This window comes from Eptesicus fuscus, chromosome 1, assembly GCF_027574615.1.
Source record: "Eptesicus fuscus isolate TK198812 chromosome 1, DD_ASM_mEF_20220401, whole genome shotgun sequence".
Lineage (NCBI taxonomy): Eukaryota > Metazoa > Chordata > Mammalia > Chiroptera > Vespertilionidae > Eptesicus > Eptesicus fuscus.
The window spans coordinates 43,035,004-43,060,803 of NC_072473.1; the positions used below are offsets into that span (position 1 = coordinate 43,035,004).

The 25,800-nt window shown below is 44.4% G+C and overlaps 1 protein-coding gene across 5 annotated transcripts in view; it reads right to left on the reverse strand.

Annotated features, from left to right (window-relative positions):
* Positions 1-9,067: 9,067 nt before the first annotated feature.
* Positions 9,068-25,800, reverse strand: part of LAS1L (LAS1 like ribosome biogenesis factor) — a 29,661-nt gene continuing 12,928 nt past the window's right edge. For 3 of the 5 annotated variants that reach the window (XM_028136352.2, XM_008159487.3, XM_054715032.1), the window contains 6 exons: positions 25,702-25,752; positions 25,184-25,390; positions 24,692-24,839; positions 15,600-16,093; positions 12,123-12,273; positions 9,068-9,371 (listed from right to left, as the gene is read on the reverse strand). In XM_028136352.2, the coding sequence (XP_027992153.2) occupies positions 9,248-9,371; positions 12,123-12,273; positions 15,600-16,093; positions 24,692-24,839; positions 25,184-25,390; positions 25,702-25,752 (1,175 nt within the window). In that variant the 3' untranslated portion in view covers positions 9,068-9,247. The remainder of the gene's footprint in view (positions 9,372-12,122; positions 12,274-15,599; positions 16,094-24,691; positions 24,840-25,183; positions 25,391-25,701; positions 25,753-25,800) is intronic. The other 2 variants (XM_028136351.2, XM_028136348.2) reach the window with 1 other exon arrangement.

Below are 25,800 nucleotides of genomic sequence, written 5' to 3' on the forward strand. Positions count from 1 at the left end.
CATGACATAGTATCTATTCCTTTATACAAATATGAATATTAATACTAATAATGCACTAATACTATGGTAAAAGAAACTAATAATTGTGTGTTGTGCTTTAAAAGTTGCAAACTGTTAATGTCATTGAAGCACATAACAACCCTGTGAGGTAAGTTTTACTAATGTGTGTTTGCTAGACAAGGAAACTGAAGCTCAGTGAGACTAAATTATTTGCCAAGGTCACACTGCTAGCAAATGACCAAGTCAGAACTCACACCCAAGTCCTCTGATTCCAAGTCTCATACCCTTTTGCACTGCACCATGCAGGTAATGAGGATAAAACCCAGGGGGAGAGGCCCAAGTATAAGAAACCCCAAGAGATTCCATTATGAACGTTATCATAGTTACACATTTTATATTATGAAGTATTGATGACATATCTAATTTAGAGAACATCAAGATCAGGTCATATGTTGAATTAACCTTTTAGAATTCTTAATAGGAATATTTAAAGCTATTTAAAAGCAAATGCATACTTTATTGCATGGATATCTGACCATTTAATATCTTTATTAACCAAGCTATAGAGTCACATCAAAGCTTCTAGAGCTATATTTCAAATCTACTGTTAGGAATTATATTGCATGTATGACTGTATGCATTTAGTTTGAAATGTGTGTGTATCTCTGTATAACTTTTTATATAGTGGTAAGATAGGCTCTGCATAGTCCTTAGTCTACAGCTAAACAAATCAAAATCTGAGTTGATAATTTTATGTCACATTTCATAGTTTCAACTCATTTTTAAAGTGAAATTACATGCCAATATTTGAACATTGCTTTCTCAGGCAACAGAGAAAACTATTTCCTTTGCACTTTTTTACTTATCAACATTTATTAACAGTTGTTAGCTTTTAAGTCTCTTCACCTCAGCAATTTAGGGATCAGATTCTGCCATCTTCTGCAGAATAGCTGATTGATAAGCTCAAGTTTCAAGCATAGTAGGTGTGTGCTAGACAAGCACAGAAGAGTTTGACCAGGGCCAAGGAATTTTCTACCAGAAAGATGGCCAAACTCATGCGGCATTATATGATGAACAAAAAGTTGCACTCAAGAAGGGTCTAATGGATGAGCTTTGGACTTCTGATCTATGCAGTATTCAACATCACAGAATGAAATGTAATGGAGGACAGTGCACAGACATGTAATCCACTTTCTCCTGCTGTCCACTCTTTGGGCAATAAAGTAGAACATTAGTGGAGCAGAATTTCTTTAGGAAACAAAACCAGGGGATTTTCTAGATAGAAAAAGGTAGTTTCCAAAAGAGGATGCTACATCTTTTCTAATAGCTGGCTGGCTCAGTTATGCACTTCAAATACATGCCAAGAGAGTAAACTTGCCCTTAGATAAGTCTTAGATGCATTACTAAAGAAGGCAGGACTTTGGGTTGAGTGGCATCATTTGCACAACTTGTTATCTTGCTCAGGGTGAGAACCTTTATAGCTAAATGCCTCTAGAAGAGGCATTTGTAGTTTTTCTTTTTTTAAAGCTGTAGTAAATGAACCCCCTTTTGAATCTATTGTATAGTTCAGCATTTTGAACCATGACCAGCTCACTATTTCGTGAGCTGGAACTTGATAATTTCTATGGTCATTTTTTCATAAAAGTTAAGAAGGCCTGGCCTTGGCCTTTTGTTTCTTCATGAGAAAGTGTGACACTGCCTATAAATGTTTCTTACTCTGAAACACTCCGAATGTGAGGCTGTAGTCAGGGTTGTTTCTGGTGGTTTGATAATGGCTTGCCTACTCTTTATTGGCTCTCCATATCTGTCCTAGTTGATCAAAACTGTATATCAACAAATGTTTCCCTTCTGTTAACCATAGCTTCACATTCATGTCCTACCCTCTGATTTTTCCATCGCCCAGCATATTGAGGTGTAAAAGTATTTTCTGTCATGTAGGTCCATAGAGAGTAACAGCTGCCACTGAAGTGCTTCCTATTTCACACAAACACCATTTCATACTTTCAACTTCTTGCACCTTCTAAATCTGTCCTAAATCAGGGTATTTGACAATCTTAGAGAACTCTATTGCCTTTGTGCCAGTTAGTTCATCTTCCTACCAAAATCATCAATGGCACCAGTGTCCACTACCTGCACAATTTACCAGGAAGCACAAGATTAATCTTGACAGCTACAATTCATCTTGAACATGTTCATGTTTAGTACTCAAAAAAGTATAAGCTCCTCCCAATGCAGGAAATATTTTTAAGGCAGAATATGTATTTCTTATTTCCTAAAAACAATTGTCATTCTCTTCTCATAAAATGTGTATGAACCAAAGCTGCTAAGAGCAATGCCTAAAATAACCAGAAATGACCTTTTGTTGATACAAATTGTATCTCTTTTTTTCCTGATTGTATAGTAACAAATGTACAAAACTCATCTTAAACTAGGTTTGGTACTGACTTTCACCATGATGTTTGTGGCACTGTGTGTCACAGGAAAGTAGCCCAGGAGACATGAGAGAGCTTTTATTTCCAACGGGCAGTAGTAGTTCATAGACAAAGACAGTTTTTCAAGGCCTCTTTATTACTATGTGCACATTGTATATACAGTTTCAAGCATTATATTGCAATAAATTCTCCTTAGCCTATTAAATTTAATATGTCCTTGCAAAAGGAATTTTGTATATCAAGTGTGTTAGTGAATCATTTGCAAGAATTGGTAAGTAGAGCTATACAATTATGAATGCATAAATCCAGCTTGTTTCTTAGTGAAGTTCTTAGAGAAACATTTTCTTTACATGGAGGCCTGCACACTTCTTGACTTTTACATTGTGTCTGTAATTATAAAACAGCAAATACAAAGAAGCATTGGAACCCCCTTGGCTTCCTTGATAATGAAATCAAGCTTCCTTTGTGGACCTAAGTGGGTGTCCTTCCGGATATTTACCTCAAAGCACTCAGCAGGGGTTACTGCACAGTGTTTTGTGTGGTTTTCAAGCAGTAGTACATTTTGCAAGAGGTGCTTTGCAATTTTAATTCTTCCACTGAGTTTCTGAACTCATGGAAAGTCTACACTTGTTCAGACCTTAGATTTTGTAGATTTTGTGATTTTGTTGTTGTTATGTTTTATTTCAACCTGAGGAAGTGTGACTCTGGAGTGGCATGTTCAATCCAGGGAACCTTTTCAAAGGTAGCATGCAGCCACTACACTCTCTCTTAAGGTGCAAGGTATGGAAGGGAGAAGGACAGATGTCTTATGGAAATGGTCTACAAACTTTTCTTCTAAGTAATTATTTCTGTCCCTCTCTCTCTCCCCCTCTCTCTGCTAGTTTCCAGGAGAATACTTCTAAATCCCATTTTTCTATTTTAGAATAAATTGTCTTTATACAATATTCAAACATTGATACCCATTAACCTTTGGCGCTGGGTTTTCCTCTAACAAAAAAAAAAAAAATTCATTGGAGATACCATTATATCTATGCTATACAAATGCCCCTTTTGAGGGCCAATTTTCCTTCCTTCCTTCCTTCCTTCCTTCCTTCCTTCCTTCCTTCCTTCCTTCCTTCCTTCCTTCCTTTCTTCCTTCCCTCCCTCCCTCCCTCCCTCCTTCCCTTCCTCCCTTCTTTCCTTCTTTCTTGGAGATACCGTTATATCTATGCTATACAAATGCCCCTTTTGAGGGCCAATTTCCCTCCCTCCATCCCTCCCTCCCTCTGGATATGTTTTTATTGATGAGAAAGAGAGAGAGAGAGAGAGAGAGAGAGAGAGAGAGAGAGAGAGAGAGAGAGAGAGAGATATTGATGTGAAAGAGAAACATCGATTAGTTGCCTCCTGACCGGGAATCAAACCCATGACCCTTCGGGGCAGAGGGAGATGCTCCAACCAACTGAGCCACACTGGCCAGGGCTGAGGGCCAATTTTAATACACTTTGTTTTACTCTGTGAACCAGGTCTGGAACTACACAGGGAAAGTAATGTTAAGCTGTCCAAAGAGTCCTGCTCAGGTCTCCTGCTAACCCTTCTCTGCCTTCCCCTAGTTTGCTTCTCCTCAGGTTTGACACTGAGGAGTATATAGTCTTCAAATGAAATGTTAGTTCTCATTGGAAACCAAACCAGTATATTTTGGGAACCTGCTTGTCTAAAGTAGTCAATGCCTTTGAAAAGACTCAGAATGTTCAATATGTATCCATATGTAGCTAGCTATATACATAGGCAGATTTGACTATTTTCCATCCTGGTTTGTGAATCATTGAGCTATAGTAGTTTGCTTTATCTATTTGTAGGATTAAACAATACTGTTTAATGGTTGTAAACTTTCATAAAATCTCTTTGGGTTTTTTGTTTGACCCAAACATAATGTAAGTCTCAATGACAAAATATACAAAGCTAACCAGAGGTGAGTGAAAACACATTCCATCCCATTTTGTCTGACTCTATAATGCATGTGCAATGCTTTGCAATATGTTCTTACTAGCATGAATGTGCTATGACTATGAGGTTTTAATTTGTTTCACCTATAATAGTGATGGAAAATGGTGTATACTTGACAACAATGAACTGTAACCACACTTATTTACTGCATAAATTATTTGTCTACTAACCAGTAATGGCTTTGTTTCTTTAAGAACAACACCAAAAGTCATACCACACCTATATACATACACACTCTGGTTTGCTCCTAAAATAATTAAATTTCTGTCCTTGGAACTGCGATCTTGAGATAAGCTGTAAGGAGAGGGATCTTCCCAATTCAACTGAATTTTATCACAGGAGCAGTTTTTGTCTACTAATACAGCTCTCAATGGTAGTCAACTGGAGATTCCCACAGGCTTGGGTGGGGCAAGGCATCCATTGGTGGGTCAGAACAAGGTGGACACCTCAGATTTGAGGCTTATTTCTGTAAAGAACCTATAGTTTATCCCCTGAATAGCCTCAGGGTCACAGAGGCATCATCTGCTGGGCCTTAGAGCTAGAAGCCACCTGGCACTCTATACTTCACAGAAGTCACTCGGGGAGTACTGAGCAGTATCAACTCTATCAGGTTATAGGTGTGGGAACTGAGATTCCTAAAAATGAAGTAATTTGACCAAAGCTTAACAGGGAGTTAGTGGCAAAGCCATGAATGAAACCCTGGCCTCAGTGCTCCAGACCAGTGAGCCCTTTATCACAGGGGTCTGCTCTTCCCTCAGTCCCCTCTGGAGCCTCCTACTCACCCCATCCCTGCCACTCCAGGCCAGTCTCATTATAAAGGCAGAGGTGGCTACAGCTGCAGAGGAATTCAGCCTAAGAGCCTTTGGGAGGGGCTATTCGTGAATCTGAGACTATCTTGTTTTTTCTTTCATTTTCCTTCTTGAGATTAAGAGTGCTCATCTCTCCCCACCCTCTTCCTCTCTGTGTCCTTCCCCTTGCTTCCTTCTCACACATTTCTCAGGCATACTTATGTCAAGTTCTTACTGAGTACCAAGTAGGGGCCTGGCCTATATTGGGCTAGGGAGAGATGAAGAGTAGGAAACAGTTCCTGTTTTCTGAAACTTGAACTCTAGTGAGGGAATGAAGTACACTTAGAGGAATAAATTAATAAATTAAGACTTTCATTGTTATAGGATTGGACACCTGAAACTTATATAATGTTATTAACTGATGTTATCCTAACACATTTAATTTTCTATTGATGAGAGAGAGAGAGAGAGATTTGCTGTTCCACTTATTTATGCATTCATTGGTTGATTCTTGTATGTGCCCAGTCCAGGGATCGAACCTTCAACCTTGGTGTATGGAACAATGCTCTAACCAACTGAGTTACTTGGGCAGGGCTAATACATTTAATTTTCTAAAAAAAGACTTTCTTGGAGGGCAGTAGCAGCGTGAGGGTAGGGGAAGTAATAAAAATAGAATTCCAGGAAGGAACAATTCAATGTTCAATGACTCTCCCTAATCAGAGGTAGAAAATCAACTAGTCTGACCATAACCCACTGTATGTAGCTTACCTCTCTGGCCTCAAGACCTACATTTTCTTCACATAACACATGTTCCAATCATCCTGAACTCTTCACAGGTGCCCCAACATGCCATGCTCTTTCTTATCCCCTCCAGATATTCCCTTCTTTCTAATCCTTGTTGTGACTAGTACTCTATTGACTTTGAAGACACACTGCTAATGTAATCTCCTCTATTAAGCTGTCCCACCTCCTTGTCCAGATAATGTTAGTCCTCCCTCCAGTGGGCCTTGCAAGTATCTTGAACAATACCTCTATTTTAGTACATGTCACTCTGTTATAATTGTGTTGGCACAGCAGACTCCCCCACAAAACAGGAAGTTCCTTTGGGGCAGGAATCATGAAAGAGTAAATCTCAATTACTGTTGTTAAATAATATAATCTATGCTCCCTTCACTTGACTCCCAACTCTGTTTCAGTTAAATTTGTGCAGTTGAGTTTCTAATCAATCTCTAGTCAGAAGGAAAAGGTCCAAGAACACTGAGCTAATGTCTTTCCTGGCTGGTCCTTCCCCACACCCCCTACTCATCCCAATTCCCACTCTATCTCTGCCATCTGAAGCAGCCCATCCAGGAACCTGGCTCCACAAATCCCAGGTTTTAGGAAGATTTCAGCCAACAATGACCCTTGCCTCTTACTCTCCTTTGACCTGGACTAGAAATGAGCTCAGATAGCCTGCTCCTCATCTTTAGGTCAGTCTTTGAAGGCCAGGAGAAAGCACTTTGTCCAAGGTTATATGAAGACCTGAGTCCTGAGATCAAGGCCCATCAACTCTGGTATGAACCCATATCACTCATATATACAAAGCATCATAAGCTTTACAGAGCACTTTCACATGTTATCTTTTTTGATCCTTGCAACAAGCCTGTGAGGCAAATAGTATTCTCCTACATATGAATAAACTGTGCCATTATTTGCCTCGGGTTGTACTCATTAAGTGACAGAACTTGCCTGGAACATAGGTCTTTGGGTAGCTTTCTACTCTATACCAGTGCATCTCAAACTTCACCATGCATCAGAGTCATGTGAAGGGCTTGTTAAACTAGATTGCTGCCCATCTCAACCTTGCTGATTCTGGTTAGAAGTGGAGTTAAATGTTTACATGTCTAACAAGTCCCCAGGTGATGCTGATTTTGCAAGAAATGTGGATCTACACCAAGCTATTAAATTGTTCTGTGCCCTTGGGCTATTTCCTTCCCTTTTTGTCTGCCTCAGTGTCTCAATGCCTAAAATGAGGGGTCTAGATTAAAACTATGACCTCCAGGCCCTGGCCAGGTAGCTCAGTTGGTTAGAGCTTCATCTCAATACACCAAGTTTGTGGGTCCAATACCCAGAGTCAGGGCCCATATAAGAATCAACCAATGAATGCATAAATAAGTAGAAAACAAATCAATGTCTCTCTCGATGCATAAATAAGTAGAACAACAAACTGATGTTTCTCTCTCTCTCAAATCAGTAAAGGAAAAAAACTATGATTCCAAACTTTTTAGCCACAAAACCCATTTTGCAAAAAATTTAAAAATCCTATGTAGAATACCAATACATAAATAGTAGATAAAATTCAGGCTGCTCTAGAGAAGTGGTGGAGGGCAACCAAGAGATTGCAGCACCCATCTTCTCATGGAGCAGGCACTGAGCTATCTCCCAGAGTACTTTTGCAAGTCTCTTGACTAGATATGGCCTAGATGCTCCTTGAGGGCTCCTACAGCTCTGACATTTCAGGATGCAAAAAGACAGCATTTGTCATTGTGGCAGGAGAGTGAAGAGTAAGAGAAAAACTGGCATTAATAAATGCAGGAGACTGCTTGGCCTGTGCTTAATGCTTAGGTCCACACAGCACAGGAAATCTTAACCCCATTGGGCTGCTGGCCTCATGGACCCCACAATGTCCCTTTAGTAATTGGATTTGATCTGTGGACCAGCCCTAGAAAAATTATATATATAGCCACAGAGATATTCAGGATATCCTTTAAAAGGTGTTGAGCAGTCCCTAGAAGTCCTAACTCAAGTTAAAACCATTGACAGAGGGCTCTAGCATAACATTTTCATTAAATTCCTCCTTAGCATTTTTTTAAATTGATTTCAGAGAGGAAAGGAGAGGGGAAACATCACTGATGAGAATCATTGATCGGCTGCCTCCTGCACGCCCCCCCACTGGGGATTGAGCCAGCAACCGGTCATGTGCCCTTGACCGGAATCGAACCTAGGACCCTGCAGTCCGCAGGCCAACACTCTCTGCTGAGCCAAACCGTTTAGGGCCCTCCTTGGCATTTTCATAGCATAATCCTTCTCCATCGTTCCTTGGCTGAGCCACTTCTTGGACCAGCTTCTTGACTGGAGAGTTGCCTGGTTCCATCCCTTGCTCCCCTCCCTCCTCAAGGCCCAAACTTGGCCCCACAGAGATGCTCACTGTCTCACACAGTTAATTACTATCCCCAAAGTGGTAGCTGGAGATACTATAGCTAGACTTGACCTCAGTCAACCACCACCCTGGAAATTTCACCCTGAGAAAAACAAAGAACTTGTGGTGGCATACCGCAGATCCCTTATGACATTTATTCCCAGTTCTTTCTCACTGGGAAGAGGGCTCTAAAGAGTGAGAACGTGGTTTATTCATCCCTATCTTTCAGTGTCCACCATAGGGAAGTTCATTCTATATTTTCTAGGCCAAAGGAGTGGGAAAGTAACGAAAAAAGGTTACTCTCACTTTCAACTGCTGTTTGGTGCCCAGTGAGGGCAGGCAGGGGAAATGAGTCAGAAGCCTGCTGGGTAACATCAGTAAGGTTGGGTCCTCCTGCTGTCTGGGAGGTTCTGAGCAGATTTCCCTGATGCTGGCTGGCCTGTATGTCCAGCAATGCCTCTCTTCTGGGGCCTACAACTGAGAGCAAAAATGGTTTGAGTCAGGAAGAAGGTATGAATGGAGCCTTGTGATAGAAACAATGAGGGGAGATGGGTTCAAGGGGCCCCAGGACCCAGATCCTGCCCAAAGCCCCATTATGATCCCACCTTCTCTGGAGCCCACAGAATAAAGGGAAAACTACATTGGTCTGCCCCAGCACATACCCCTCATCTCATAAACACCAAAACAACAGTTGCCTGTTTTTTATTTTTCAAAAGAGCAAAAACAAAAGCAAAAACAATCAAAATGACGTGGTAAACGCTGAGCTGATGTGGCTGCCAAGGACTGTCATCCAGGTTGTTTGATGGAACATCAGGTGCACTGAGGGGTGGGCTCCTGCCCCAACAGAGGTGGTACTGGGGTGGACATCAGAAGAGCTGCAGACCAGTTTTGAGCCTGTGCAGCTGACCTTGGCTCCAGAGAAGGCCCTCCAAGTTGTTGCTGCCGTTGCTACAGTTGCTACTACCGATGCCACAGCTCAGGCCCAGGGTGCTACGGAGAGGTGGGACAGTCAGGGAAGCAGGCAGCTCTAGGCTTTGGAAGGGCTAAGGATGCTCAATTGTGTATCTATGGGAGGGGCCCACCATCCTGCCTGTATTTACAAAGAAGAGACTAGAGCAAATCTAAGAAACCACTTCAGATAACCCCCAGGAGTGGCTCTGTCCTCCCTTCACTTGAGGAAGGGGAGGAATAGAACTTTTCAAATGAAATTTTATGCAGAGCCCCAGTATATAAACCAGATTAAAGCAGAGATATTTGGGTTGAGGTAGGATGGGAGACCAGCACTACCCCACCCACAGGAAGATATTAAAAGTGACTGCCGTAACAGGCCTCTTCCAAGGCTCTACAGCTTGGGGGCCCAGAGAACCCTAGGCTAGATCCCTCCCACCCCAAAAACTAGTTAAGGGGCTCAAGGCCAGGTTTGAGCTATAGGACTAGGCCCAGCTCCCAAGCCAGGATTTCAACATTGCTTTAGGAAGACACTGCACCCTCCCCTTCCCTGGACCTGCTCAGAAACTCTGGCTTCCCCTGCTTCCTGCAGGTCAAAGGACCTTCAGGTAGATGAGGGGGACAGCTGAGAGCAAAGCCATCATCCTATCCTCAGGCAGATCCATGGTTATACTAGAGCAGTGGTCGACAAACTCATTAGTCAACAGAGCCAAATATCAACAGTACAACGATTGAAATTTCTTTTGAGAGCCAAATTCTTTAAACTTAAACTTCTTCTAACACCACTTCTTCAAAATAGACTCGCCCAGGCCGTGGTATTTTGTGGAAGAGCCACACTCAAGGGGCCAAAGAGCCACAAGTGGCTCGCGAGCCGCAGTTTGCCGACCACGGTACTAGAGCATCTAAAAAAAAATGTTACAGATGATTTAGTCCCATCCCCACCCATTACCCACCAATTTACAGACAAGGGAATTGAGGTCCAGAAATGAAAAGGGACTTGCCCAAGCCACAAAGCCAAGTCAGGGGGGAAAACATGGTACAATGGAAGAAGCCTCCCTACTATAGGGGGTGTGGGAGCTGGCCCAAATTAACTTCCTTCTGGAATTAGTTCTACCTTCCCAAACTTCACCTTTAGTACCCTGGTGTTCATGAAGGCAGTTATTACCCAAGGGGAGAGGAGATCTCTCGCCGACGTGTGGACCCCACTCTCAACTACATACTATCTGGCTTCCCCAGCTGCCTCCTCCCCTCTCTCCAAGAAGCCTGCTGTCTCCTAGCCTCGGACAGTAAGTTCATGGCACTGCCTTGGGCCTGGCCAGCTGCTGGCCTGAGTTCTATAGCCTTCTCCCCAAATGTCCATAGGAAGAGGGGCTCATCTCCCAGGGAGTGGGCAGGCAGCACAAGGATAAGACTCTTAGTTTCAGGGGCCCACAAAGGTCTCTCTCTGGTACTCACAGGAATCCTCCAGTCACAATGGCCTTCCATTCTGGAATATACAGGCCCACAGGATGGGCTCCTTTGTGTGACCACCAGCAGAGCCCCTCAGTGAGGGCTCCGTGGTTCCTGCCTCCCTGATGACCCAAGAGTTCCCACGCCTATGATACAGAGGTGAGTCTTGATGGAGAGCATGAAGCTCTGTGCAGGCCTTGCTACCAAGATTCCTGTACAGTGTGGGGAGGCCTACTGATTACTCTGTGCACCTTTGGACAAATCCCTTCCCCTTTCTGGGCCTCAGTTTTCTCCTCAGAACATGAGGAAATTGGATTAGAGTATCCATTCTTGACTTTTTGGAGTAGTTGACCCTTCAGAGCAAGCATATCAAACTTGCGGCCCGCAATGTGGCCCACAACGAATATTTTTGCGGCCCAGCCAATATAACGGGATGTAAGAAACGTTTTAATAAAAATTTTGTAACTTAATTTTTACAATATCCTGTTATATGTAATTATTAATAACGAACTACAAGGTTCGCTAATGACTGATTACTATAATTGTGTTGCATTCATTTCCCTTATGTGCCTTACGCACAGGGTCACCATGTCTCTCCACTAATACTAGCGGTGAACATTTTAGCAGCTGATTGCCACACCTTTAGTCTTGTACTGACTTGTTTGGTGTGCGCAACAGAAAATATTTTGCTTTCGGAGAATAAGAAAAATAGGTTTATTTGTGTTATGCTTTTTAATTTGTGCAGTTATTCAGTGTTTGTTAAGTTAATGTTCAAGAAAAAGTATTAATTTTTATTAACATGTTCTATTATTTTGTTAACGAGTACTCATTTATTTCAGCCCTTTGTATTCAGCATGTCTCTATCAAAATAAACCTAAGTTTCTATGAAAATTGAAGTTTTTGTGTGTTTTTTTGTGCCCACATAAACTCAAATCTTGTTTATTTGGCCCGTGTTAGCCTTTGACTCTGACATGCTTGCTTTAGAGAATCTGTTGAAAGCTTCAGAACTCTCTCCTCCCAAAATGCACGCGTGTGTGCGTACACACACACACACACACACACACACACACACACACTTACATATGGACAAAAATTTGATGCAATCTAAGAGAGGACCCAAGCCAGTTCTAAGTGGCTGCTTCACTGGCTCCCCTCACTGGGGGCTGGGAGCCCTTACAAGGGCCCAGCCAGAGAATGGAACTATACTTAATTCATTTAGGCCCTGGCTGGGGACAGGTACCTTCCCACTCACCCCACTTTGTGTCTTCTCCCTCCCTTCCTTCTTCCTGCCTCCCTCTTGCAGGAGACAAAAGGGTGAGAAATCCTGCTGTTATGGACACTTACCCTATCTTGCATGTTGGGGGTTCCAGCCGCTGCTCTAGCACAGGCTGGTCCAAAAGATACATGGTGTCGTAATTCTCCAGCATAAGCTCTGCTGGGTCCTCTGTCTGACCTGGCATTCGGCCTATGGGGAAGGTGCCCCACTGCACATCTTCTGTGGAGCAAAGGGAGGAGATAAGAGCAGGTTGATTAGTTAATCTCAGACTGGTGTACAGGTCTACCTCCCCAATCTACCCACCCATCTCAATGAGCCCACTCAGCATAGGCTCTGTGTATCTCTAGCCTCATTCCTCTATGCATCACTTCTCTTGAGCTCCTCTCCACCCCTTCCACACTCCCCCATACACCCTTTATGGTCCTTCTTCCTTTTTGTGTTCACACACACAAACACCACCTCCACCCACCCCCGCCACCCACACAACATGCACATAACTACAGACACTTTTGATCCTCTCCACTCTTCGCCCACGTCCCCAGAAATGTTCCTACACACAACATCTTCAGATCTGGCTATATCACTATGTAAACCTCTCACCCTCACCCCTATTTCCACACACACACAAATCCTGGGAAGTCTTGATGCCCCAGAATTTCCGCCACATCTTCTCCCCAAACCCACAGACACCTCAAGAGCATCTGAATGATCTGGATTTCCTACATATATACACACAAACTCCCTGACCTGCTTGAAGGCCACACCACTTCTTAGGCCTTGTCTTGTGACATTTACATACCACCTCAGCATGGACTCCCTCTCAGAGATATTATGCTCCCCCCGTTCTCTGCAAGATCTTATTTTCCCCAGCTGCACACACAAAGAACACCCCTTCTCTAGGGAAGGGCTGTCTCACTGCATATCCCAGCCTCCACCACCACCTAAGTACACACAAACACCCAGACCAAGTCCTCTGTTCAACAAATGTTCCGTTTCACTCCCTGCCTCCTACACCTCTCATGCACAGGCACACAACCCAGAAGACTTTTAAGATTTTTTACATGTTTTTATTGATTTTAGAGAGAGGAAGGGAGAGGGAGAGATAGAAACATTGAGGAGAGAGAAACATTGATTGGCTGCCTCCTGCACACCCACACTGGGGATTGAGTCCGCAACCCGGGCATGTGCCCTGACTGGGAATCGAACCATGTACTCCTGGTTCATAGGTCAACACTCAACCACTGAGCAACAGCCGCCAGGCACAACCCAAAAATCTTAATGTCACTGCATCCCCAAATGTGTATGCACATAGAGCAAGCAATGGTAAAAGTGAGAGGGAAAAGTTTTAATGTTCTAGCTTTTCTATGTTCACAAACTATTACTTACCTCCCCTACCCCACACATACTCCACAAAAAATGGGCTATGTCAGGCACTCTACACCTGCTCTGCTCTATCACTTAAATACCCTCCACACAATATTATACTAAATCCCTGTCCCCATCCTTATACCAGTACATCCAGTGTTTTCAAGCGAAGCTTTCAGTAGTGAGCTTCTCCAAGTAGATCCAGTTTCTGCCTTCTGCGTCTCCCTGGTACCCAAAGAATTCTCCCTGTCACAATGCCCCTAACATTCTGGAAAGTACCAACCCTGAACTAGTGTTTTCTAAAATATATATTTTTATTGATTTTAGAGAGAGAGGAAGAGAGAGATTAGAAACATCGATGAAAGAGAAATAGTAACACTGATTGGCTGTCTCCAGCACTCCCCCTGCTGGGGATTGAGTCCACAACCAGGGTATGTGCCCTGAGCAGAAAGCCAACTGGTGACCTCTTGGTGCATGGGTTGACACTCAACCACTGAGCTACACAGGCGAGGCTGGACTAGCTTTTTATGTTACCCATAGAAGCCCCTCAGAAAGGGTTGTTCCCCTGCTTGCCTACTTCCCCACCCCTGGCTCTTTTACAGGAAGGAAGTTATGCCTGTCTTGATGCCCTACATTGCCCTGTGCATACAAAGACATCTTTGTATACAGGGACCTACCCCCATGTCATTGACCTGACTGACGATCCTTCCTTCCCATCACTAACATCCACAACTATGTCTACGTCACTGCCCCTGCCTCTCTAGTCAAACACCCTTACACATGTTCCTTCAGTGACAGCATGAACATACATAGGTGATCTCTGGATCGCTGTCTCACTGCCTGTTCTCATGCCTTTCCATATACCCCACCTCATTGCTGCCACTTCTCTGCCTCATACAGATACCTCCTGGCAACCCTGCCTCCTCTTCCAAAAACATGCATGACTATGTGTGCATATATACACAGAAGCATATTCAGTGACTTCACAATGATCTCTTTTCACATCCTCTCTCTCTCTCTCTCTCTCTCTCTCTCTCTCTCTCTCTCTCTCACACACACACACACATACACACACACACTCCCTACTTCAATTGCCCTCACTTTTGATATTTACAAAGACCCACAAACACAGACTTCCTTCCCCTGAGATATTTCTGTCACTTTGCCTTGGTTTGTCCAGCACATGCAGGCACACAGCCATTCACACACACACAGACATAGACATATTCTTTCATCCCTACCACTCAGAGCTTTTATGCCCCAGCCCTTCCATGCACATCCATACAAGGGCAAAGGCTCCACTTTTCTCCTACGTTTCTTCACCGCCTCCCCTCTCTCTCCCTGTTGTTCCCCACCATGCCCACCCTACACCACCCTAGTCCCAGCTGTCTTCCCTCCCTCCCTCAGTCTCCATAACAGACTTTGCCCCACATCTAAGTATGTATACATACACACATGCCCACGCACACACACCAGACTGTTCATTCCTTTGGGGTCTCCCTGCTTTAAGATTCCTGCTCCCTAACCTAAATTAGGGCACTTAAAACACCACCTTTGAGGAGGAACAGATTCATGTTCCCCCACTTTATCACACAATTCTCCCTGCCTTCTCCAAGTTTTGTCTCACTAGCTTGTGTGGTCACCTAAAAACCATGTCACTCCTTATTTCATTATTCTGATCTCACTTCTACTTCTTGACTTAATGCCTCTCAGTTCCTTCTTTCTCATACACACAGCAAAATCCTGTCTCATCACCATCTAGCCTCCATGTGTACATACACATTCCCATATACACAAAAAGCACTCCTTTGTCTCTCTGTCCCTGCACTACTGCATGATGTGAAAAACACATGCAGAATCAGACATATATCTACCCTCTACCTCTCACTTTCTCCTCTATGTTTTGCTACACAGGGCCATACACACACCATCCCCTCTGAATGTGCTCTCTGCATGAAGTAGTTGGCAACATGACAGGGCTTAGGTACCTGGCACCTACATACTGTCCTAAAGGGTAGGGAAGCCAGCTGTCATCCATATACTAGGCTGCCTCCAAGGCTTGCCTCACATGTGCTACCTTCTGCTACTTTCAATTTCTTCTCTAGGATGGAGAAAAGCCTCAAGAGGCAGCCTGAGAGAACAGATGTGTGTGGGGACGAAGTATATATCAGGCTTCTTACCCGAGCTAACTTGCCACGCAGAACCCTGCAGTGCTCCTCTTTTCTGGGCCAGGAGCCTGGCATTCTCAATAGTGGGGGACTCCTCCTCCAAAGTACACAACTCCATTCTGTCTTCCTCATCCTCATCTTCATCATCTTCATCATCATCATCTTCATCCTCCTCCTCCTCCCACTTCTCTTGGTAATCATTTTCCTCTTCCTCCTCTTCTACCTGATCTTCCAAGACCTCACTCTCCTCCATCTCATCTTCCTTGACATCATTAAGGTTGCCCTTCTCCTGCTGCTGGGCTTCTCCTTCAGGCTTAGAGTTGGGGCCAGAGGGTTTGAGGCTCCAATACAGGCTGTCCAGTGTGTATGCAGACTTTCCAATAGGGGAGGCCTCTGTGCCCTCCTCCACCAGGCTGTTTTTTCCATTCTGGGTATAAATGGAACAGATATGCAGCAGCTTCTTCTGATCCTCATCTGGCAGGACCTGCCCCATGGCTTTGAAGATGCTGAGCAAAGGAAGGGATGGAGTAAAAAAAGATTCAGAACCTCAAGTCACTATATACCCACTACTCCAGAGTTTGAACTTGTCTCTGAGCTTCCACATTTGCCTCTAAAAGGCAGTGTAATAGAGCGAACAGAACACAGAAAACAGACTATGGACCCTGAACAAGCTCTGTGATTCATCTGTGTGGCTCACTTCCATTCTCAGTAAAATGAGGACAATAATGGCACCTGACTGATAGAACGCCTGGCACAGTGCTTGGCACATAGTGGGCATGCAATAAATGATAGCTATTTAAATCTGGATTAAAATGCTATGTAAATAACAAACTAGCCAATAGGCCTATAGGCCTGGACATGAGAATGGCGTATCTTCTGGCCTAGCTGAGCAATCTCTCCTGGGCTCTAAAAACATGCCTAAAAGTGTAATTGGCTCTTTCTGAGTGTAACAAAAGTGTGATCCCTCTCCGGGAACAACTACAGCCAGCCTGGAATGGCTAAAAAGAAACAAGAAAGCAGCATTTGACAAGACAAAGCAGGATGTGGAAGGGATGCCAGATGAGCACTGAGGACCTCAGGCACTACTGGAGCTTGGGGGAGGAAGAAAGCACAAGGATGGCAGGAGAGATCAAGGGAGGACTTCATTCAGAGACAAAAGTGAGCACACTGTGCTGTGTACATGTGGTGAGACAAGCCTGGTTCAAAGAGGAAGGGCTGTGCTGAGGAGCTGCATGGAGAATAGGCTGCAAAGGTTAAGTGTGTGTGTTGGGTGGAAAGGGTCACCTAATGACTGAGCACAGATGAAGGCTGCCTTTTTGAAGATCACTGTGGTGCCCGTGTGGAGGATGGCCTGGATGAGACAGCCTAGAGGCAGGGAAAGCAGGGAGAGTAGGTGAGGGCTGACCTAGAGCACTGGCAGTGGAGATGGGAGGGAGAGAAGCCGTGAGGACAAATAGACAGAGAGCAGGGCTTGATGATCATCTGGCAGGAGTCAGACAGGGAACAGTTAAAGATGATGACATGGTTCATACAAAGGACGGTACTAACAGCAAAACGAGGAGCAGACAGAGCCATTGGGAAGGAGAGCTCCTGGGGAGGGAGAGGGTGAGCACTCCTTGCAGAACCTCACATAGAACTAGGCACCTAGCAGGCACCTGGTCACTGATGGAGGCATGGATGGGTGGACAGATGGATAGTTTCTTCTAGGTGCATCAAGTTTGAACTGTGAGCCATTCAAGGAAGGGCCATATAGTCTGAGGGGCCTGTTCTTTCTCTGTACCTCACAGGCAGACTGGCTATATATGAGTGGTCTCTGGTCACTGGTCACAAGGGGCAGGGCTGGGGGCTAATGACTCTACTGGGAGACTGGGGACCTTCTCTGCAGGGCTAATTTCATGTTGCAAGAGGAGACTGGCTCAAATTGAATTTATATTGGCTGGCTGGGGGAAGCTCTTGAAAAGCTTCCAGCCCTATCAGAGGAAAAGTCAGAGAGAAACTCTTTCCTCTCACGGTGGCCCATTAGTATGATTAATAATAAATATTACCAGGTACTTGACATTGCCGTATCACTGCTGCTTATTATTAGCTACCTGCTATCTCAAGCTGCCTAGGCTGACCACTGAGGTGCAAAGGTGATATGAATCTTAAAATGCATCTTTCTTAGGTTTGCCAGTTACAGATCAGGTTGGTGGAAAGATGGTGGACTTTGGACTTATGAGACATGTGTCTAAATCCCTGCTCCAACATCAACAAACGATGTTACTTCTGGATAAGTCGCTTTGCTCCTTAGAGCCTCAATGTCTTTGTTATCTGCAAAATAAGGGTATTAAACCTCCACCTTCAAAGACTGCTGTGTCAAATGAAATAACTTATACAAAAAACACAGCACCATGCCTGACATCTAATTGCCACTGGTATCTTTTCTTTTTCCTCTGGGGAAAAACAAAAGTCAAAAATTTTTATGTATCTAATAACACATGCTTTTTGCAATATTGCTATCTAATGGAACACTGTAGAAAGAGCACAGGAGTAAGGACAGTGTATCTGGATTTTGGCCTCAGCTCTGACTTGCAGACTTGCTACTGACTTGTAGCATGACACCTGGGTAAATCCTGTTTCCCGATCTGTGTAATGGGGTGATGTGGACTACATTCATTGAGTAACTGGGAAAAGCAGGACCTCAGCACAAGAAATCATGCCTAAGTGAGCCACTGTTACTACTGGCATGTGTATGCTTTGGTTGGGAGATCTCTACGGTCCCGACTTTTCCCAACCAGCAGCTTCCACTCTGCAGGCACTTAGGATTGAAAAGTACCTTGAAGGTCACCTATCCAAACCTCTCCACGATGCTCTTTTCACGGCCTCCCTCCGTTACATACACATGCTGTGTTCCTTCTGGCTTTGAAACTTCCTTTATTCTTTCCTGTGCTCAAATTGCTCCAATGCCTCATCTGTGATGCTTTCCTGACCCATCTAGGCCTTTTTAGTTCTCCTCCCAGTTTCCCACCCATCCATATCACTTCCAGTCTAGAGCACACACATCTGGAGATTTGGCTCTTTGGTTCAGTCCCATCTCCTACAGGTCTTGCCCTGGCTGACTTTGTATACAGGCTACTTTTTTATCTTATAAGCTGCTACTACTACTACTACTACTACTACTACAACAACAAAAAGAGAAACATGTAAAATTGACCGTACCTCTGCGACGCCCACCAGCCAATCAGGAGCGAGTATGCAAATTAACCTGACAAAGATGGTGGGTTAATTTGCATACACAGGCGCTGGGCAGAGAGTACAGCAGGAGAGCTGGCAGAGTGGAACGGCTTGGGGAACTTGGCTCCCCAAGCCGCCAGACAGAGAGCAGAGAGGAAGAGATGGAGGCTTGGAGGACTTGGCAGAGCGGGAGGCCCTAGGACGGAGACAGAGCAGGAAGGGAAAACCAAGAGCGCGGGGAGCACCAGGAATTCTGGGAAGAGTAGTTCTGGTGGCAGCCCCAGGACCAGAAGCAGAAGCCCAGAGTGCAGGGAGCACCAGGAATGCTGGGAATCGTAGTTCTGGTGGCAGACAGATCTCCTAGATCAGTGATGGTGAACCTATGACACATGTATCAGCACTGACACGTGTAGCCATTTCTGATGACACGCGGCCTCAGCGGCCGCATGCCGAGGATGAAACATTTGCTGCTTCTGAGGATGAAACATTTGCGAAATAATGTTTTTTCGTCAAAGTGACACACTACCCGAGTTATGCTCAGTTTTTTGGCAAAGTTTGACACACCAAGCTCAAAAGGTTGCCCATCACTGTCCTAGACACTACAGCAAAGTGAGCCTGGAGCAAGTTACTGTTGCGGTGGGGGATGGAGGGAAAGCAAAGTTGAGAGACATAAGTAAAATCAGAGTGTCTGGGAAAAATTAAACAGAAGATATCCTAAAACTTCCAGGAAATCTCCACCAATGAAGTAAAGAAAAAAAAATGCCTCTATTATTCTGTGAACAACAAACCAAACTGGGTTGGGATCTCAGCCAAATCGCTCATATGATTGCAAAGGCAGACAGAAAATCCTGGATTGGAGAGGGCTCCACTGAGGGCTCCCAGATTGGAGAGTGTGCAGGTCGAGCTGAGAGACCCACCCCCCCTTGCACGAATCTTCATGCACCGGGCCCCTAGTAATAATAATAAAAGCAACTACTTGCCCAGTGTCACCACTCCTGTTTGACATAAGTGTTGGAAGTATTAGCCATTGCGATTAGACAAGAAGCAGAAATAAAAGGCATCCAAACTGGAAAAGAAGAAGTAAAAGTGTCCTTATTTGCAGATGACATGATATTGTACATAAAAAACCCTAAAGACTGCATCAAAAAACTATTAGACTTAATAAATGAATTCGGCAACGTAGCAGGATACAAAATTAACGCCAAGAAATCTATGGCATTTCTATACACCAATAGTGATCTTACAGAAAGAGAGACTAAAAAAGCAATCCCATTTACCATTGCTCAAAAAAAATTAAGATATCTAGGAATAAACTTAGCTAAGGAGGTAAAAGACCTATACGCGGAAAACTACAGGACACTGAAAAAAGAGATAGAGGAAGACATAAACAGATGGAAGAACATACCATGTTCATGGATTGGTAGAATCAATATCACTAAAATGTTCATACTACCCAAAGCAATCTATAGATTCAATGCACTCCCCATTAAAATACCAACAGCATATTTCACAGACCTAGAAAGAACTCTCCAAAAATTCATCTGGAATAAAAAAAGACCCCGAATAGCCACAGCAATCCTGAGAAAGAAGAAAAAAGTAGGTGGGATCTTCAATACCAGATTTCAAGCTGTATTACAAAGCCACTGTTCTCAAAACAGCCTGGTACTGGCACAAGAACAGACATATAGACCAATGGAATAGAATAGAGAACCCAGATATCGACCCAAACCACTATGCTCAATTAATATTTGACAAAGGAGGCATGAACATACAATGGAGACAAGACAGTCTCTTCAATAAATGGTGTTGGGAAAATTGGACAGATACATGCAAAAAAATGAAACTAGATCACCAACTTACACCATACACAAAAATAAACTCAAAATGGATAAAGGAAACATAAGACAGGAAACCATAAAAATAATAGAGGAATATACAGGCAGAGAAATCTCAGACATATGCCGAAGCAATTTCTTCACCGATACCACTCCTAGGGCAATGGAAACTAAAGAGAAAATAAACAAATGGGACTACATCAAAATAAAAAGCTTTTGCTCAGCAAAAGAAACCATCAATAAAACAACAAGAAAGCCCACTGTATGGGAGAACATATTTGCAAATGTTACCACTGATAAAGGTTTAATCTCCAATATTTACAGGGAACTCATACAACTTAATAAAAGGAAGATAAATGATCCAATAAAAAAATGGGCAACAGACCTAAATAGAATCTTTTCGAAAGAAGACAGAAGGCCAAGAGACATATGAAAACATGCTCAAAGTCACTAATTATCTGAGATGCAAATCAAAACAATAATGTGGTACCATCTCACACCTGTCAGAATGGCTATCATCAACAAATCAACAAACGACAAGTCCTGGCGAGGATGCGGAGAAAAAGGAACCCTAGTGCCCTGCTGGTGGGAATGCGGACTGGTGCAGCCACTGTGGAGAACAGTATGAAGTTTCCTCAAAAAACTAAAAATGGAGTTCCCATTCAACCCAGTAATCCCACTTCTAGGAATATATCCCAAGAAACTGGGAACACCAATCAGAAAGGATATATGCACCCCTATGTTTATAGCAGCACAATTCACCATAGCTAAGATTTGGAAACAGCCTAAATGCCCATCAGCAGATGAGTGGATTAGAAAACTATGGTACATCTACACAATGGAACTACCCTGCCATAAAAAAGAAGGAATTCCTACCATTTGCAGCAGCATAAATGGAACTGCTAAGCATTATGGTAAGTGAAATAAGCCAGGCAATGAAAGAAAAATACCACATGATCTCACTCATTTATGGAAAATAAAGAGCATTATAACCTGATGAACAAAAAGATAGATACAGAGGCAGTAAAGCATAGAACAGACTGTCAAATTACAGCGGGAGGGCTGGGGAGTGTTGGGGAGTGGGGGAAAGAGATCAACCAAAGGACTTGCATGTAAGCACAACCAATGGACACAAGACACTGTGGGGATGGGATGAGGGCTTGCGACAGGGGTTAGGGGAGGCTGGGTAAAGGTCAATGGGGAAAAAAAAGGAGATATAGGTACTACTTACTATATGTAATATTTTAAACAATAAAATAAAAAATATATATATTAAAAAAAAAGCAACTACTGAGCCCCAAAAGGCACCAGGGCTCAAGAAAGACTTTCTGGCCCTAGTCTGGCCTTAGTGTATAGAACATTGGCTCGTGGACTGAAGGGTTCAGGGTTCGATTCTGGTCAAGTGTGTGTATCTCGGTTGCATGCTTGATTCCCAGCCCTGTTTGGGGCATGTGCGGGAGGCAACCAATCAATGTGTCTCTCTTACATTGATGTTTCTCTCTCTGTCTCCCCCCCACCAACTCTGTCTAAAAAAAAAAAAAATCTATGGAAAAAATATCCTCCAGTGAAAATTAACAAAACAAAAAAAGACTTTCTGACTCTTTTGGGGGCATCATGGGACTAAGAGGGTCTTGGCATCCAGATTCCCACTTCACTCATTTCCCAGGCATGGATTTATCTCCCACCAAAGACAGCACTGCTGGCAAAGACAGCAAATTTTAGTTTAGTTCAGCAACATTTTCTGAGACCTGTTTGGGGCCTGGATTTGTGTGGTGTGCTGGGGCACAGATGGATAATGCAGAGCCCTTGCCCTTGAAAGGCATAGTCTGATAGAGGGAAAGTGACATTAAGAGAAACAGACATGGCAACACAAAATCTCAGATTTGGGAAGTACTTGAGAGTCAAAATGACAGGGTAGATAGTGCTGGTACCAAGTGAGATAGGGAGCAGAGGAGGAAGACCCCTTTGGGGTTGGGGTGAGGAGTGAGATGATCAGTTTTCTTTTGGTCACAGTAAGGTGCCTGTGGGCCATCCAAGGGGAGATGTCTGATATGCTGTCAAATATAGGAGGTTGAATCTTGGGCCAAAGGCCTGGACTAGACAAAGATTTGGGCCTCAGAACTTTATAGGAACTAGCAAAAAAGCACAGGCATTTCAAGGAGGGACTGGTAAACAGCATCAATGGACTGGTAAACAGCATCAATGCACCGGACACAGCAACGAACAAGGGACCACTGGATTTGGTAATTAGGAGGTCAAAGCAGCTCTGGAGGTGAATGCCAAATTGTGACTGGTTGAAGAGTAAGAGGGCAGTAAGGAAATCAAGATTTGTTTAATGCAGATTATTCTTTTGAGATGTTCTGACAGGAAAGGAAGGAGTGACAAGCTGGCGATAACCCAACAGAGGGATGCAGGGTCAAATGAACGTTTTGCTTGGGTTGTTACTGTTTCCTTTTAAGATGAGAAACACTCAGGCACAATTATAGGTTGAAGAACAAGAGCCAGCAGAGCAAGGGAGAGACCAGGATGAGGCCCCAAAGATGCTGGTAGAGGTGGCTCCAAAGCACACGTGGAGGAGCACACTCTGAGGCAGGGGAAGGCCACCTCATCCTGGAACTGGCAAGTAGGTTGAGTGTAGCCCAAGATCAGTTCACAAGGACTGGACCTTGGGTTGAGGGGGCCCTGCAGGATGCCTCTAAGTGGTCAAGGAAGCTAGGGTGAAAGGGGGAGGGGTCTGAGGTGAATGGTAAGGATTTAAAACAGTCAGGAAAGAGGAAAATGGGCAGAAAACAAATACAAGTTCAGATAAGCAGAACTGAGGTTTGGCCTGAGATTAAAAAATCATATCTCTGCAGTGGCAGCAATCTGCAGGGCTATGTGGTTTTCTCCAGCAGAGCTCAGCTCCCTGGGCTGAGGAGTGGGTGAAGCAGAGTGGGTATCAATTCCAGCTCGGTTTGCAAGTCAGATACACCAGAGAATGATTAGAGCCAAGAGTGCTGATGAGTGGCTGAAGTGATCAACACAGGATTGAGGGGAAGCAAGGTCGAGGGAGGTAGGAAATGGAGGGATGGAGATTGGATGCAGGCAAAGAGCAGATGCCATGGAATGTGAGGATAAGGGCCAGAAATAAGGATAAGAGGTGGTGGTCACTGACTGGGATACTGTGATGTCAGCTTTCAGAGACTGAACAGCTCTGAGTGATGGAAATGGATTGCTGAGTGTCATGGAGAATGAAGATCACTGGAGTTGAGGAGCTGCAGAGAGTCAGATGGGTCACTCAAATGAAAGCTTGACTTTGTTCTCCCCACCCCACCCCCAGACTGCCCACTCTATACTGCTCAAAGCATTCTGGAGGCCCTTTGCCTCCAGCTCAGTTTAGCACCTGATTCTCTTCCTACCAGAAAGAAGGAAGAGAATCGGGTGCTAAAGCCTCCCATGAGTGTGAGGGAAGTGGCTCAGGGTGAGGAAGCGACAGAGAAAAGGGAAGGGAGACAACCACAGATGTTTATAGGAACCAGTACAATATCCAATTTGACTACAGTCCCCAGGGTGAATGGGTAAAGGGGAATCATATGAGGTGGGGTTACCATGATAGGTTGGGACAGAAAGATCTTTGAATGTCATCTAAGAAACCTAGATGTCATCAGGAAGGCAATACAGAGCCACTGAAGGTTGCAGAGCACCTAGAGGAGGTATACTTTGGGAGGACAATAGAGAAGACAGCACTAAGCTTAGAGTCAGAAGACTGGGTTCAATAATAAACATCAGCTACCATTTATTGTACACTTACTCTGTACAGGCCACTGGCTAACCACTCTAAAGGGGCTGTCTCATCCATTCTTATACTGGACTCAGTCCGGTCTTAAACTGTGTGATCTTAGACAAGAATACCCTACTCCTCTCCAAACTGGGACTCAGTTCTCCCATCAATTAGTAGGAGAGAGATGGGACTAGGTATCCTTGCAAGGGCTGGTCTGACTCTGCCATTCTAAGGCTATGAGGCCCTGAGGCCTGCAGTGCCTCACCCTCTTAACATATGGAATTCAAGAGACTTACAGCTGAAGGAGATGGGGGCTGGCCCAGCAAGGTGAACCCAAGCAGGACTCAACCACCCAGGGCCAGTCAAGGGTTGCAGAGCAGTTGAATAGCCTCCAGCTCTTTCTTGCTTCCCACTGGACTGCAGAAAATCGGCGGGCATTCCGTCCTGAGAGAGAAGAGAGGACCTGAGAAGAAGGAACCAGTAAGCCCCTATCCAACCTTAAACTTTGAAAAGCTTGACTTTGTCCTCCCCCCCCCCTCCCAGACTGCCCACTCTATACTGCTCAAAGCATTCTGGAGGCCCTTTGCCTCCAGCTCAGTTTAGTTGGCTCTGAGCAGAAAACAGGTGAAGGAAGATTTGTCCACTATTGCCAGAAGGCCCTCTTAGGCAAACCTAAACCTTTAACAAAGGATGTATCCACCTGGTGCTATTTAACCATGCTGAGAACAGTAGCAGATACTCTTGCCTGGGCTGGGTTAGGCCCTGGGGCTAGGACTAGTCTCCCTCACCAGTCTTGGTGTTAGCCACGATCAGTTCAACCGTCCATCTGAGGATGTAGGTGGGCCGGATCCCACTGTTCCCCAAGGCTGGCAGCTCGGAGAACATCCTCTCTAGCAGGGCCTGAGTGAAGGTCTGCGAGTGCAGGCCCCTGAGCAGAGGCTGCCAGAATTGAGAGAACGGCTTTGGTACCAGGATATCACTGAAGTCCACGTTTTCTGGTTGTAAGGACCACGCATTGAAAGAGAAAGTGGAGGTGGGGGTGCAAAGGGAGACAGGGGGTGTAGAGGAAAGAAGAGAAGGAAGGATGGAGGAAGAGAAGGGGGAAAGGAAGGGGAGGAGATAGAGGAAAAAAGAGAGGGGGCCCCACCACCAACAAAAACAGAGTTGCCATTGCAGAATAGGAGGAAAGAGAAGAGCAGAGCAGCAGGGAGAGAAACTAATTAGTATCAGACAAAGACAACTGACTCAAAACAGTATAAAAGAAGAAGAGCTCTGATTTCTAGCTTCAGCTCTGTCAATAACTCACTGTGTGACTCTGGGTCAGTACATTCCCCTCTCGGGACCTCAGTCTGCCCATCTGTAACATGAGGATGTTGAACTAGATGACCTCACAAGGCCCTTCCAG